General features: G+C 37.8%; 1 protein-coding gene across 1 annotated transcript in view; it reads right to left on the minus strand.

Moving 5' to 3' along the window:
* The window catches only part of SHANK2 (SH3 and multiple ankyrin repeat domains 2), a gene marked incomplete at its 3' end in the record, with an annotated part of 271,702 nt that overhangs the window by 34,298 nt on the left and 224,658 nt on the right, over positions 1-12,746 (minus strand). The window contains 1 exon segment of the mRNA XM_080345299.1: positions 1,214-1,349. Coding sequence (XP_080201425.1) covers positions 1,214-1,349 — 136 coding nt within the window.

The raw sequence follows: 12,746 nt of genomic DNA on the forward strand, positions 1-12,746 counted from the left end.
AAGATGTGTGAATAGTAATTCTATCATGCTAAAAATAATGCAGGACCATGTGCAGGCATTATTTACTTTAATATAGTGTTTTTTCCCCTCCAAAGTGCTTTACTTATTTTATTTATATTTTTTTTTAAGCACTAGACATCAAGAACAGCACAGACAGAAAATTTTACTCATGGACAAAGAGTGAACCGTGGGGTGCCAGCCTGTGAGTGACAATTCAGGAAACTGGTGGGAGGAACAAGAGTTCTCAAAACGTGATACTGCTGTACTGAACACCAGTTAGCAGCAGCGATCTTTTCTGCTTAATGGGAATTATGTGGGCCTAATGACTTCCCAGAGTAGCTTCTACCTGAGCACACTCAAGGGCTTCTAAGGTGAAGGAATAGCATAAAAGCCTTATTTTTTTGGTGAAGATTTGGTGGTGTTAGTTTGAGTAGGTGGGTAGGAAACACATTGAAATTTTTAAAGGAATACCCCATAATTATGATATAGGTTAACCCACAATTTCCCTTAAATTTAATGTTAAAAAACCCTAGGCTTTTAAACTGGAAAACCAAACTTTTCCTGGTTTACTCAGACGATTCTTTCCCAAAGTCTTTGTGGCACAGGATGCTACACAAACCTCTCTTGGCATAGCTGTTTCCTTGCTGGCAGCCAAGTGGCAGAAAAAGAAGCCGTGCGTGTTTCCTGCTTATGGGAGGAGAAGGGATTTTCCCTGCCTGGAACAATTCCCCTACTATAAATTCATCTAGAGGAATTTTCCCATTAAAATGTACTTTCCTACATGCTGCTTTCTTATTCCTACAGAGGTCATTTCTAAAACACGTGTTTTGCAAAATTATAAGCTCTCAACGATTTCAAGAGGAATCAAACCAAGATCTCAAGCACGTTTGAAATTAATTAATAAAATATAATCTGGCTTTTGTGCTTTTTCTCAGTGCTGCAAGAAATTTTACTACAAGATCTTCAAACTTATAAATGTATAAAGAGCAATAAAGATGAAATTTCATGGCAAGCATGACAAGAGAATATTGTCCCTTTTGTCACATATTCATGTATAAGTCAATGGAATTAAATTACTTTAAATTAGAGTATTTCAAATTTTAAAAGTTAAATCTATAAAGCAGAATGTATAAAACAGTAATTTTGTGTCGTTATTCTGTTTTCTGTGGAGGAAGAACAAAACGACTCTATTAGGGAAATGAGAAAAATGTACCTTTCTTTCGAGCTGTGTCGTCTGGATCAAGATTCCTGGTGACTGTGACGACCTTGAGCACGAGGTGGTTGCCCCCTTGGCGGATCATGTTCACCACCTGCCTGTGGCCAACCTTCACTACATTCTCATTATTAACCTGCAACGAAAGAAAAGAGCCTTTTAGAACAAAAAGCACAAAACTCTGATCTTTCCGTTTTGAAAACAGAAGGTGGAAAGAAGAGGAAGATATAGAACTTCTAATTACTAGCTTTTAATAAAAATACGTATTTAAGAAACCATGTATAGGTGACATGAAAACAGGAAAACAAAGCTCTCTCTTTATGAAATATGCAACTAATTTCCTTATAATTACCAGTTTAAAAAACAAACTAAAATATCTAATGAGTTCAACTAAATCTTCCTCTTTACCTACTTCATTTCCACATTAGTGTGGTACAACCCTGCATTTCTTACACCAAAAATATTTTCTTAAATGACAGTCATTTTTCACCACTGCAATATCCACAAACATCTATATGCATTTTATGCTGTATAATATAATCAATGAGATATTAAGAAGCTTTTCTTTTCAGATCATCCAGGAACCAAGATTTTCTCTCCTGACGTAAACTCTTGCGTTCAAGAGACATTATTCATTATACGCCCTCTCCTCATTTCCCAGCATCTGACCTGATGTCCTGGAAGCAAAGGCAACAGGGCCATAGAAATGCAAAGGAGTCTTTACGGAAAAAAAGGAGTTAAGTCTATGAAGCCCTGACCAGCTATTACAGTAATGCCAATTAAACTTTAAACTGCACTGCAACATTAAATTTCAAAATGTACAATTTTAATTCTACATTTTGCTTTACATTCCTGGGCAATTCCTGCTGCTACATCATCAGTTTTGCTGCATGCATCTTTGCATAAGATAAGCGGACATAGAAGAAATCATAGGCATCAAGGCTGTAAAGCATGGATAAAAGCTATTGATTTATTAATTCCGTCTCTAAGAAGTCACTGAAAGTTATCAGAAATCTGAATGATAGCAGCATGTATACTGAACATTAAAAATAAAAAATATTGAGGGATGGAACTGGTGAAGAAGAGACGCTCCCAGAATACATGCTGGGAATTTGATCTCTATCCAAAATTCAAGTGACTCAGTTGTATTTCACTAAGATCACTCGGTGCCTTCCAAAATGAACAACCATTTTAAAAGTAAGTGTTTTTAGCCTCGTCTATTTATTCTGACAGGCTGGGCACCTCACACTCTAAAGAATTTACAGTTTAGAGCACAATCTCTCATTAAATATTATTGCCCTTTAGCAGAACAAAAAGCGCAAGCAGACCCATTCCAACTTGAACTAGTTTTTCCATCCATGGCACAGGAAAAACTTGTCTTTTGTCAGGCAAAAGCTGAGACAAAAATGCATTATTATGAAATAACATCTTGGTAAACCATATTTTTAATACAATGCTGCAGTCAGAAGTCTCAAAGCATGGTCTGTGTGCTACGTCTATAAGCTTGAGATGCTTTTTTAGTTTCCTATACATTAATGTAGGTGTAACACACGCTGAATATCCAGACCTGTTCAACAGGAAAATATGAAGTTCTTCCGTTCTGTAGGTGGGGGATATAAAAGAATATTGATTTGAATAGGACTGTTACTGGTTTATTTTATTTCACACATTCTTAGCATCTTGTATTTGATTCCAAGATACGGTATTTATCTAGCTGGACCAGTGGCATCTAAATTTAATCTAAAACATTTTAGTGGAGTTATCCATTTACTTCCAAATTCCTTCTGGTATTAAAATCTCAACCAGGTAATTATTTTCAACAGCAAAAAAAAGTCCATGCATTAAAGAACTACAAAAGGCATCTACTCTATCTTTACTGGGATTAAATTTTAAAGCTGGAAGCCACTATGGATTAGAATATATGCCCTAATGCTGTCAAAAAACCAGAGATCTCTGAATCAATCAAAAGTTAATATTAATCAAACACATGTACACTTCACTAGTGTAAAGTGATAAATGTATAAAATGATAAACAGCTTATGCAGCACACCATCTGTTCGCATCGTTATGTGCAATGATATTTAACATTTAGAGCAAGAGCAAATATATATGACACATTTTTAAAGCTGTCTCAGAAACAAAACCTGTAAACGACTGTTTATAGCAGCTTTGTTTAAGAGGCACAGTTACAAAAGCTGGTACCAATAAGATTTATATTGCAGAAATAAAAATATTCATAGGAGATCTGAAGATTATTTCGCTCAAAGAGTTTACAGAAATACTTGATAAGAATCATAAAATCAGCAGAGCAGGACCTCATCTTCACTGTCTTTAGGACCTCATTACAAAGCAATAACTTCAAAATTGTCAATAGCTCATAAGGAACTAGGATTTCAGCGGCAGATTCTCTATTTCTTTTGACCTTCTTCAATATTTTATCTAGAAGCCAAATGACTGCAGAAACGGTCATTAAACAGTAAGACACCAGAATTCTTGCAGGTTTGTTCAATAGTTTTAGTCTGATATTATTCAGCAAAACTTTTTCAGTTGTGAATAATTTGATGAGACTGTCTCTCCACTTCCACTTGGGGCTTTGGCAGCGGGAGACGGCGGCTCTATCGCATTTCGGCTTTGGAAACACATTGTTATAATCAGTAAAAGAGATATCGCCTTCACCTGTGCCAATCCATTTAATAATCGCATGTGTACTTGGTATTAAATGTGATCACATTCTTTGTAACATTAAAAAAAAATTGTTTATAGTGGCAAAGTGTTTAGAAGGATGTTCTATAAACAGTCAAACAGCCAAGTTGGTTTGTAGGCACAAATGTGTCTGTCTTTCTTTTTCAAGCCAATCTTTCTACATATTTTCTGTCATCTTTCCCTGCAAAACCTTAAGTTCTTTTTTCCCTTCAACTCTTCCCCAAAACTTTCCTCCAAAGGTATTTCTTTTCCCATTTCCTTCATAAAAAGGCAAAAGTAGATTACAGAAAGAGATATGTCCGTGGCTGGTTCCATGCTACGTCAATGGCAACTGGTCAGCCAGCCAGTCGAATGCAAGGAAAACTGTCCCTCAGGCCAGCCAACAATTTCAATAACGCTCCTCTATCCATTCTCAGCTCTCAGGAAAAGACTCAGAACTTTATATTTTGGAAATTCAGACTTTAGCATTATTTGGTTAAATCTGGGCAATGGGACAGAAGATACTTTGAAAGAATTTGAGAAATAACTTATGAAATTGTATGATGTCATAGACCCAATGTCTTTAAAAATTAGCCAAATAGGAAGTCTGAACTATATCAAGCTGAACTTACTTTTTGGGTACGTATGAAACATTCTTGAAGTGTTTAAAGAGAAGAACACTTTTGTGAATATCAAGATTTTTCAACTGTATATCTCAGTGTTTTTTCCACCTTGCATAATGAATGTACACAGGTTTTTTAGAGCAGTACAACATTACAAGACAGGAAAATTATGACTTAAGAGCAAGCTGGAGACAGAAGTGAGGAAAAAATCATAGTACACAATATTTCCAGACAAAATAATTTGCTAGTAGTGTGCAATGCGTTGTCTTTCAAGGCCTTGAAGTATTATCAGCCACATGGCTTATACCACCATTTTTCACGTACTTCACGTAACATAACCCGGTGTGAACCTTGTGAAAAGGATCAAATGAGACTGAACAGAGTTGAGGAGAGCAGAGAAGAGATGGTGAGTGATCGCAATGTTATGATTTAGCTTACAGAGAAACCCAAGCAAACCTTCTGGATATGTTTGAGACACTAAATATTCATACATGGCAGCAAACAATACTTGCCATTGTCTCCACATAGTTAAGAGGTTTCATTCCTTTCTCCTAGCTGCCGGAATCTGTTATTCACACAGTTGTCATTTCATGGCTTCCTCCAGCAACGCAATAACCTTGAGCATGAAACATTCAGTTCTCCAAGATGATGCGGAGTGCTGTGTCTCCATCTCCCACCACTGTCACCACAGCAGACACTTCGCTGCTCCCTCTAACACCTTCTTGGAGAACTGAAGGTGCTTTGGGGTTTGCATTCGATGTGCTTCACAGTCAGGACTCACATCTGCCTACAGCTCCAAACTAGAGACTGTGATCAACAACAACGTTCCTCTTGCACAAAGAGCTTTGAACACCAACTATGAGGAGTTCTCTCTCCAACGTGGCCATTCTCACAAGAGATTATTCAAAAATATGGAGTAAACCAGTGACAAAGACAACTGACAGACTTAAATCTCACTGGCTTTAATATCCAAGTCCACCACTCCAACTTTATCTTACGGAGCATTTATACATAGCATCATCTAAACCCCACAAAACCCAATCAAAATCATGAAACGTTATTCAAGAATAAATAATGATATGGTCTCCAAGAGTAAAATATTAATCATGTAATCAATTATTTTTCTGTGTGAAATATTCCCTACATGAAAGAGAAGATAATATATGAACTACCATGACACCAATAAATTTCTCCCGAGCTTTACAAAGATGCTCCCGCTCAGGCAACCTTATAATCCTGATAACATCAGAGACAAGCGCACAGGACTGAGAATGGAAAATGGAAGAAGTTTAGAACAGCATAGGATATGGGAGAAATTGGTTTACAGTGAACAGGAATGGAAGGCAGTAATTTGAGGGGTGATTTCAAGACCTGAATTTATGGTGGAAAGGGCACCATACCAGAAGGCACAAAGCCAAGAGCAAAGGAGAAGGAATATTTAGCGTGAGATGATTGCTAAGAGCACAAAGGAGCGGCAGCAGCTATCTTCTGTCCTGGGCTATTTTTACCAACACGTTCTAGGTAATTTTGAAGGCAGCAAAGAGCTTAAATACCATAGAATCTTTTTGGTTGGAGAAGACCTTTAGGATCATTGAGTCCAACTGTTAACCCAGCAGTTATGATACCATAAGAGAGAGGACTACAGCAAAGTGCAAGTCCATGTGGCCACGTAGATGCTGCTGAGAGGCACAGAAAATTGTAAAGTGGTTGTTTCATGTTTAATTACATTCACACATCACTAAACTGCCCACAGGGCAGCTGGTATTTACTTCAGAAGTAAGGTTAGAGAGAGAATTACCTTGAAATTTGTTTCTGGAAGATTAAACTTACCCCTCTACCCCCAAAATAAATGTGTGCTTTCATAGCTTAAAGAAAATGAAAGTGTATTAATCTTTATTCCTCAGAGAAAATACAACTGGGTGGGTCCTCAATTTTTCTGCCACACTCCAACACCAGGTAATATTCCATTGCAAACAGACTCTTCGCTGTGTAAATACATGCGCTTAGTTTACTTACTTGGGTAGATTTAGGACAGGGAAGAAGAAATGCTATTATTTTAAAATGTAGATTTTTTTGAAAAGAGTACGTTAATGAGTGTCCTAGATATGCTGGGGTAGACTTCAAGGATATTGGGACAGACTGCATAAAAGTGGTTTTTTTTCCTGAAATGTATAACTATGCAATTGGTTGAAAAATAAAATAAAATAAAATAAAATAAATAAAATAAAATAAAATAAAAATAAAATAAAAATAAAAATAAAATAAACCTGCATATTGTAGGATAGCAGATGCATGAGCTGGAACACATTCACCAGAGCAGCCTACTCGTAGGAAGGTGCAAAAGAAGAAACACTACCAGAGAAAGGGACCTTTGCAGAGTTTGTTCTATTAATAAAAAAAATAATCTTAATTTCTTCAGTGCATCATCCTCATCCTTCCATTATCTAAACATTCTCTCAGTGGCAAATGTCAGCCATTTTCAACAGCAACTAAGTGGACAAAATCATTCTGCTCAGAGTGACCGCTGCCTTGGTGCAACGGTGAATAAATTCACCTTGCAGTTGTGAACACACGTTCTGTCACAAGAACCTTCTCGGCAGCTCTTTCTATCCATTGAACGACTTGAAAACACAACAAATAACCAAACCTGTTTACACACACTTACAAACCCTTGCCTACACACTTTTAAAAAAACCCTCCATTTTTTGTAAAGACTTAACACACGCTAACCCAATTACAATTTGTCCCAGCAAAATAAATAGCATACAAGAAATTTTATAGGCTCAAATGATTCTTTTGCATTTTAAATAACTACACAGCTATGCATACAACACCGTCGGAGCACGTCACAAACCAGTATGAATTTCCCATCCACGAAGTATTATTCTGTAGACTAAAATGTGAGACAATGAAATGCAGTGATTGAGACAATCTTTGGGAAGTTATTAGTACTCTCATTATATCCGCAGTGCCTATTCAGCGGTCAGGTAAAGACTGTTTAATTCACCAAAAACCAGCAACTGGTTGTGGTGTCTACAGGAGTGCTGGCCTCAAACTCTTTGTGATGGGCTGAAACAGCAGTTAGCACAAATTTGTCCAAAATTTGCACTCTATAAGTATATTTAGGATCAAAAATCCTAATATTTGCTTCACGTTAAAACCCCTAAATGAATGCTAAATGCTGAAGGTGTTTACCAGTGCTTGTCTGCTGTTGTCAGTGTTGTATTGCAGCATCATCCACAGGACCATGAACAATGCAAAGGTAGATGGTCCATCTAGAAAGGTACCTGCTCAATGCAAATTTTAACAAATTCTGTTGGCAGCATACTTTTCCCCCGAGTATTACAGGAAAGGACTGAATGAATACATTTGCTGATAGAGTTTGGAGATCGAAAAGAGGAGGCAAGTCAAAAAACTCCAAATTCAAAACATATTTTAGATTTATATGGTGTTTAAGCGCTTATAAAATGCATTTAACCACAAGCAATTTCAAGAGTCTTTGCCTCAAGAAGCTGGCACCTGAGTTTAATCTGTGTTTTAGAGTAAAATAGAAAGTAATAATGTAATATATCCCTCCCTTAGTGGAAATTAATGTATGAATTTTCATCTGTACAGCAAATCATTCACATCATAAGACAGAGGCTTGAACAAACAAAAGCAGATGGCTTCAATCCACTGGGCCTCAACTACACATGTATTTGAACAGGTCCTGAAACCAGCCTTGAACAGTCTCTGGAAAATTCCTGAAAAGTTACTAATACAAATAGGAAGTTAATTTACATTTTGATCTCCAACACAAACGTCTCTGAATGTTATTAGTATTTGACCATATCGCATTTAACCTAATTTAGTGTAAAAGATGCTTCAGAGACTATATGCACTCTGTTGCCCAAAAAGGCGCTATTTAAAAAACAAACAAACAAACAATAAACCTCACCAATTCCGGGGTTTCTTCAAAAGAAAAAGTATCATAAGGAAGTACGTACAGCCTTCCAGAAAAAGATGCACATCTGAATTACAGGAAAAGTATAAAGATCATCAGTAGCATTGCCACAGTACAAATTCCATTGCATAAGCTCAAATATTACGGTAAACAAACAAGACACAAGATATCTAAAGGAAAACACCCTGTGGAGATACTATGTCTTGAGGTTTTAGATTTCATCCTGTCACCCCACACTCTCCCATTTGCCGCTGGGGGAATATTGTGCTTTTTCTCTTGTAGCTCCCATGGCAAGGGAAGGTTTAGTGCCTGGTGCTCGCTCCCAGCAAAGGTTGTAAGACAGGGTGAAGTCTCCCTGGTGACACCCTGGGTTTGCAGGGCTGCTCTGGCCAGACAGCACCTCCTGCAGATGTAGCAGTGGTAAAACTGTCGTCTTCTGAATATCACCTCGAATCCTGAGGTCACTTTTGTGCCCCTCACACCAAGAAAGCCCTTGAGGAGCTGGAGTGAGTTGAGAGAAGGGAACGGAGCTGGGGAAGGGGCTGGAGCACAAGTGTGATGGGAGTGGCTGAGGGACCTGGGGGTTCAGCTGGAGAACAGGAGCTGAGGGGAGACCTTCTGGTCTCTGAACTGCCTGAAAGGAGCTTGGAGCCAGGGAGGGTCAGGCTCTGCTCCCAAGGAACAAGTGATGAGAGGAAACGGCCTCAAGTTGCACCAGGGAAGGTTGAGGTTGGATCTTGGGTACAATTTTTTCCCAGAAAGGGCTGTTGGGCATTGGAACAGGCTGCCCAGGGCAGTGCTGGAGTCACCATCCCTGGAGGGGTTGGACAGAGGGACATGAGGTTCTTAGGGACACCTGGAGTTAGGTTATGGTTGGACTTGATGATCTTGCGGGTCTCTTCCAACTGAAATGATTCTATGATTCTGTTCTATGAACTGCAGCACGAGTCTGGTCTCCGACTAGAGAGAGCTGGGCCGCACTGTTGAGGAAGGCTTGAGCCTGCGTCTCCTCATCCCCTTGAGTGGCACCAGTACTGCAAACCTTCAGCTGTGCTTAGGAACATCTATTTCTGATAGAAGCATCAGAATGAAGAGGTATCTCAGATCATCAGCTCCAGACTCCTTTGTCGTCATGGCAACTGCATCATATAATTTGTTTCTTAAAATTTAGCCAAGCTCTGTCTTGGAACTTCTTAGATTTTATGCCCCTGTTTTTCTGTTAGGCACAGAACCTCTGAAAAGGATCGTTTTTTCCCTAATTTCCATCCTAGGTGTGACTTGTTTATATTAATCCTTTTTTTTTCCTGTGCCAATAGCCTAAATAGCTATTTCCCTCCTTACTCTCCATGCACTCCACAAAGAGATCAGGTGAGAGTAACATCCTATCTCAGCTAAAAAAGGATGTTAATAATCCATTATGACGAGGACTCTCAAACCCAAATGGAGCACAACAGCTGACCAGCACTTCAAAGCCAGCTTTTACATATATATATATATTTAATGTGTCTGACTTCAGTCAAACTAGCTTATAAGAGTCAAGTTGTGAATTTTGCTCACAGGACCATGTACATATACACGCAAAAACACCCCATAGCATAACAAGAAATCACAAACAAATATTTTAATGGAATTTCCCTTATCCCCAATGTACTTTAATTAAGTGCATTCAATAATAATCCAGACTTACTAGGAAAAAAAAGCAACGTAATACTATCTCAAAATGGTTTTCCAGTAATGTCTTATTTTGTCTCATTAAAAACATCACCAAGTAACACAAACAACAGCACGATTTCTGTACTGAATTCAATGGTTACATTCAGGGCCAAAGTTGAAAGCAAAAATTGTAAGAGAAGCAGCAGAGTTGAAGTTTGCTCTTTATCTCTTACCCATGTCGTGATTTAAAAGGTGGCACCACGTTAAACGAGCATTTTCATCTAAAATTTTGCATTTTCTGTGCCTACACCTGATATGAATGCTGTTGAAAGTAACTACTGTCCTCATGAGACTGCCTTATACAGAACATTTAAACATCATTCAATTACTTGGACCCACTCCTATTAAAAATAATTGTCTCCATTAATCAGTACCTGTTACTATTTTGAATCACTTGGTTTCAGCCACATTTCTTAGGAGAGGTTCAATTAACTTTATTGCAGTTGATTGAACTGCAGTGTACCGCAATCAATTAAATCGCACTTAGGATGAATTTGTCCAATGGCTTTCAGGTGCAAAAGGTGGCAGTTTTTCATATCGTTACCTTCTCTTAGGAAAAAAAAAGTCAAGCGAATTGTGCGCATCTGTTTTACTCTCTCATCCACACACCTACAAACATTTCCGAGTCCCATTAGTACCTTATAGTTCATCCACCTTCTGGTATGTCTGCTTCTTTTTGCCTTAAAATAAACTCCATGAAGATAAGCTGATTTTTTTCCCCCAAGTTCCAATGCTTTAAAAAAGTTCTAATTTAAAATTCAGTACAATTAAAATGAAGCTTGAAGTGCAGAGATTATCTTCACATTCATTTCATGAACATGCCTCATCTTTAATTTGTTCTCAGACGCTATTATAGCCTATAAATTATGATACACAGCCAGCACCAAAAACAGGGCAGCAAAAATAGCAAACTAGAGGTCACCCATATACTAATGAAGCATCTCGAGCATATCTGCCCTTCACTGATGATAGCACGCATGAAAACTAAAGCGGCTTAACCATTGCCACTGGAGCTGCCTTCACCTCATTTCTGTGGCATATCCATAGTCAACTCACCTGCCACACTCCAACCTTCCAAGTGATTAAACGCTTAAGACCCCGATTAAACAGTTGGGAACTTTATAAAAACATGATGCTATGCTCAACCTGAAAAATATATCCTTTTTTTAACAATCAGGAGTATAACAGTATTATGCAAGCACTGAGAAGACAATAGATCTCTATTTGAATTCTGAATGAACCACTTGATAAGTGTTTACAATAGGCAGAGATAGCAGGCTGAGCCTTTCTATTTTTAAAACTGTGCATACCTACACTAAAGGCCATTAAGCAGAGAATTCTAAAATATGTATCAAAATATAGATCTCTTTATGAGTATTAATAATGCAATTTTCTTTTTCATTGGGTAAGCACACATTAATCAGGCAGCACAATTTAAACTGTATGTTCTGTATGTTTCGACAATTTTCAGTTAAGACCTTTACAGGAATTACATGGATATATTGACAGAATGTGTTGTCATCAAATATAGATAATCTATATTTCCTCCTCACACATATAGTCACTTTCCAGAAAATGCAGCTGCACTAGGAATTAAATAAACGTACTGCTCATGTATTTCTCTTTATGTAGGAAAGCCTAATCTTCCAGCATACAGAGATAACTCTCTCTTAAAGTCATGTTAGTAACTAATCCACTGTAACATATCTAACCAACCATCAACCACTAAGGTGAAAAGCTCCAAAGGATTTTATTAGGAAGCATAATATATTATAAACAACAATAACGGATGATCCTCTGGTATCCACTTTTGCTGAGGAATTTTGGAATTCACCAGGTGCATCCATAAGGATAACAACAAAAATCCTACTCATCCTACTTTGCAAAAGAACATATATCAGAATCTATATCTCTAATTATAATGTGAAATAGACACGAGCCACAAACTCAGTGTTACACAACATCAACTCAACAAAAACTCAAAAGCAACAAGACAACTCCTGCAGTTCTCTTTCAAGAAAACAAACTCATTTGTAAGAGCAACTTCATTAATTCATAATGAGCCTTTTTGTTACCACTTCAAAGAAGCAACATTCTAATATACTTACTATCCACACAGAATGACTTTTTAATCATCACAAGAAAGAACGTAAGTGCAAAAAGCTTCTCTGTTAAGAAGGAATCATTTATTTTGGTTAATGAACAAGCATCATGGAAGGATAACACCAGACTCCTCAGAGCATTTTGTCATAGTGAATAACAATCACCAAACCACCTTTCATTAAGTTTGACTTTATTTGTAAATAGTTAGAAGTAAAACAAAAAATATCTATTTCTGTATCATCTGATGACTCATGGAACACGAGGAAATTTTCTGGCCTTTCAAGTGGCTCCACCCAGGGTACAGAACGCTGGGCCTGAGGCAACAGAACGTTGGTCCTGAGGCAACAACCTTGCAGCAAAAGGCAGAACCAGCTGAGCGACGTTTTGCCTTCTGCATCGCTCCAGGTCTGGGGGTGCCTGCAGTGGCACCAGATGATGCAGCCTGTCCTTGGGAAACATTTGCTCCACG

This window comes from Nesoenas mayeri, assembly GCF_963082525.1.
Source record: "Nesoenas mayeri genome assembly, chromosome: 5".
NCBI lineage: Eukaryota > Metazoa > Chordata > Aves > Columbiformes > Columbidae > Nesoenas > Nesoenas mayeri.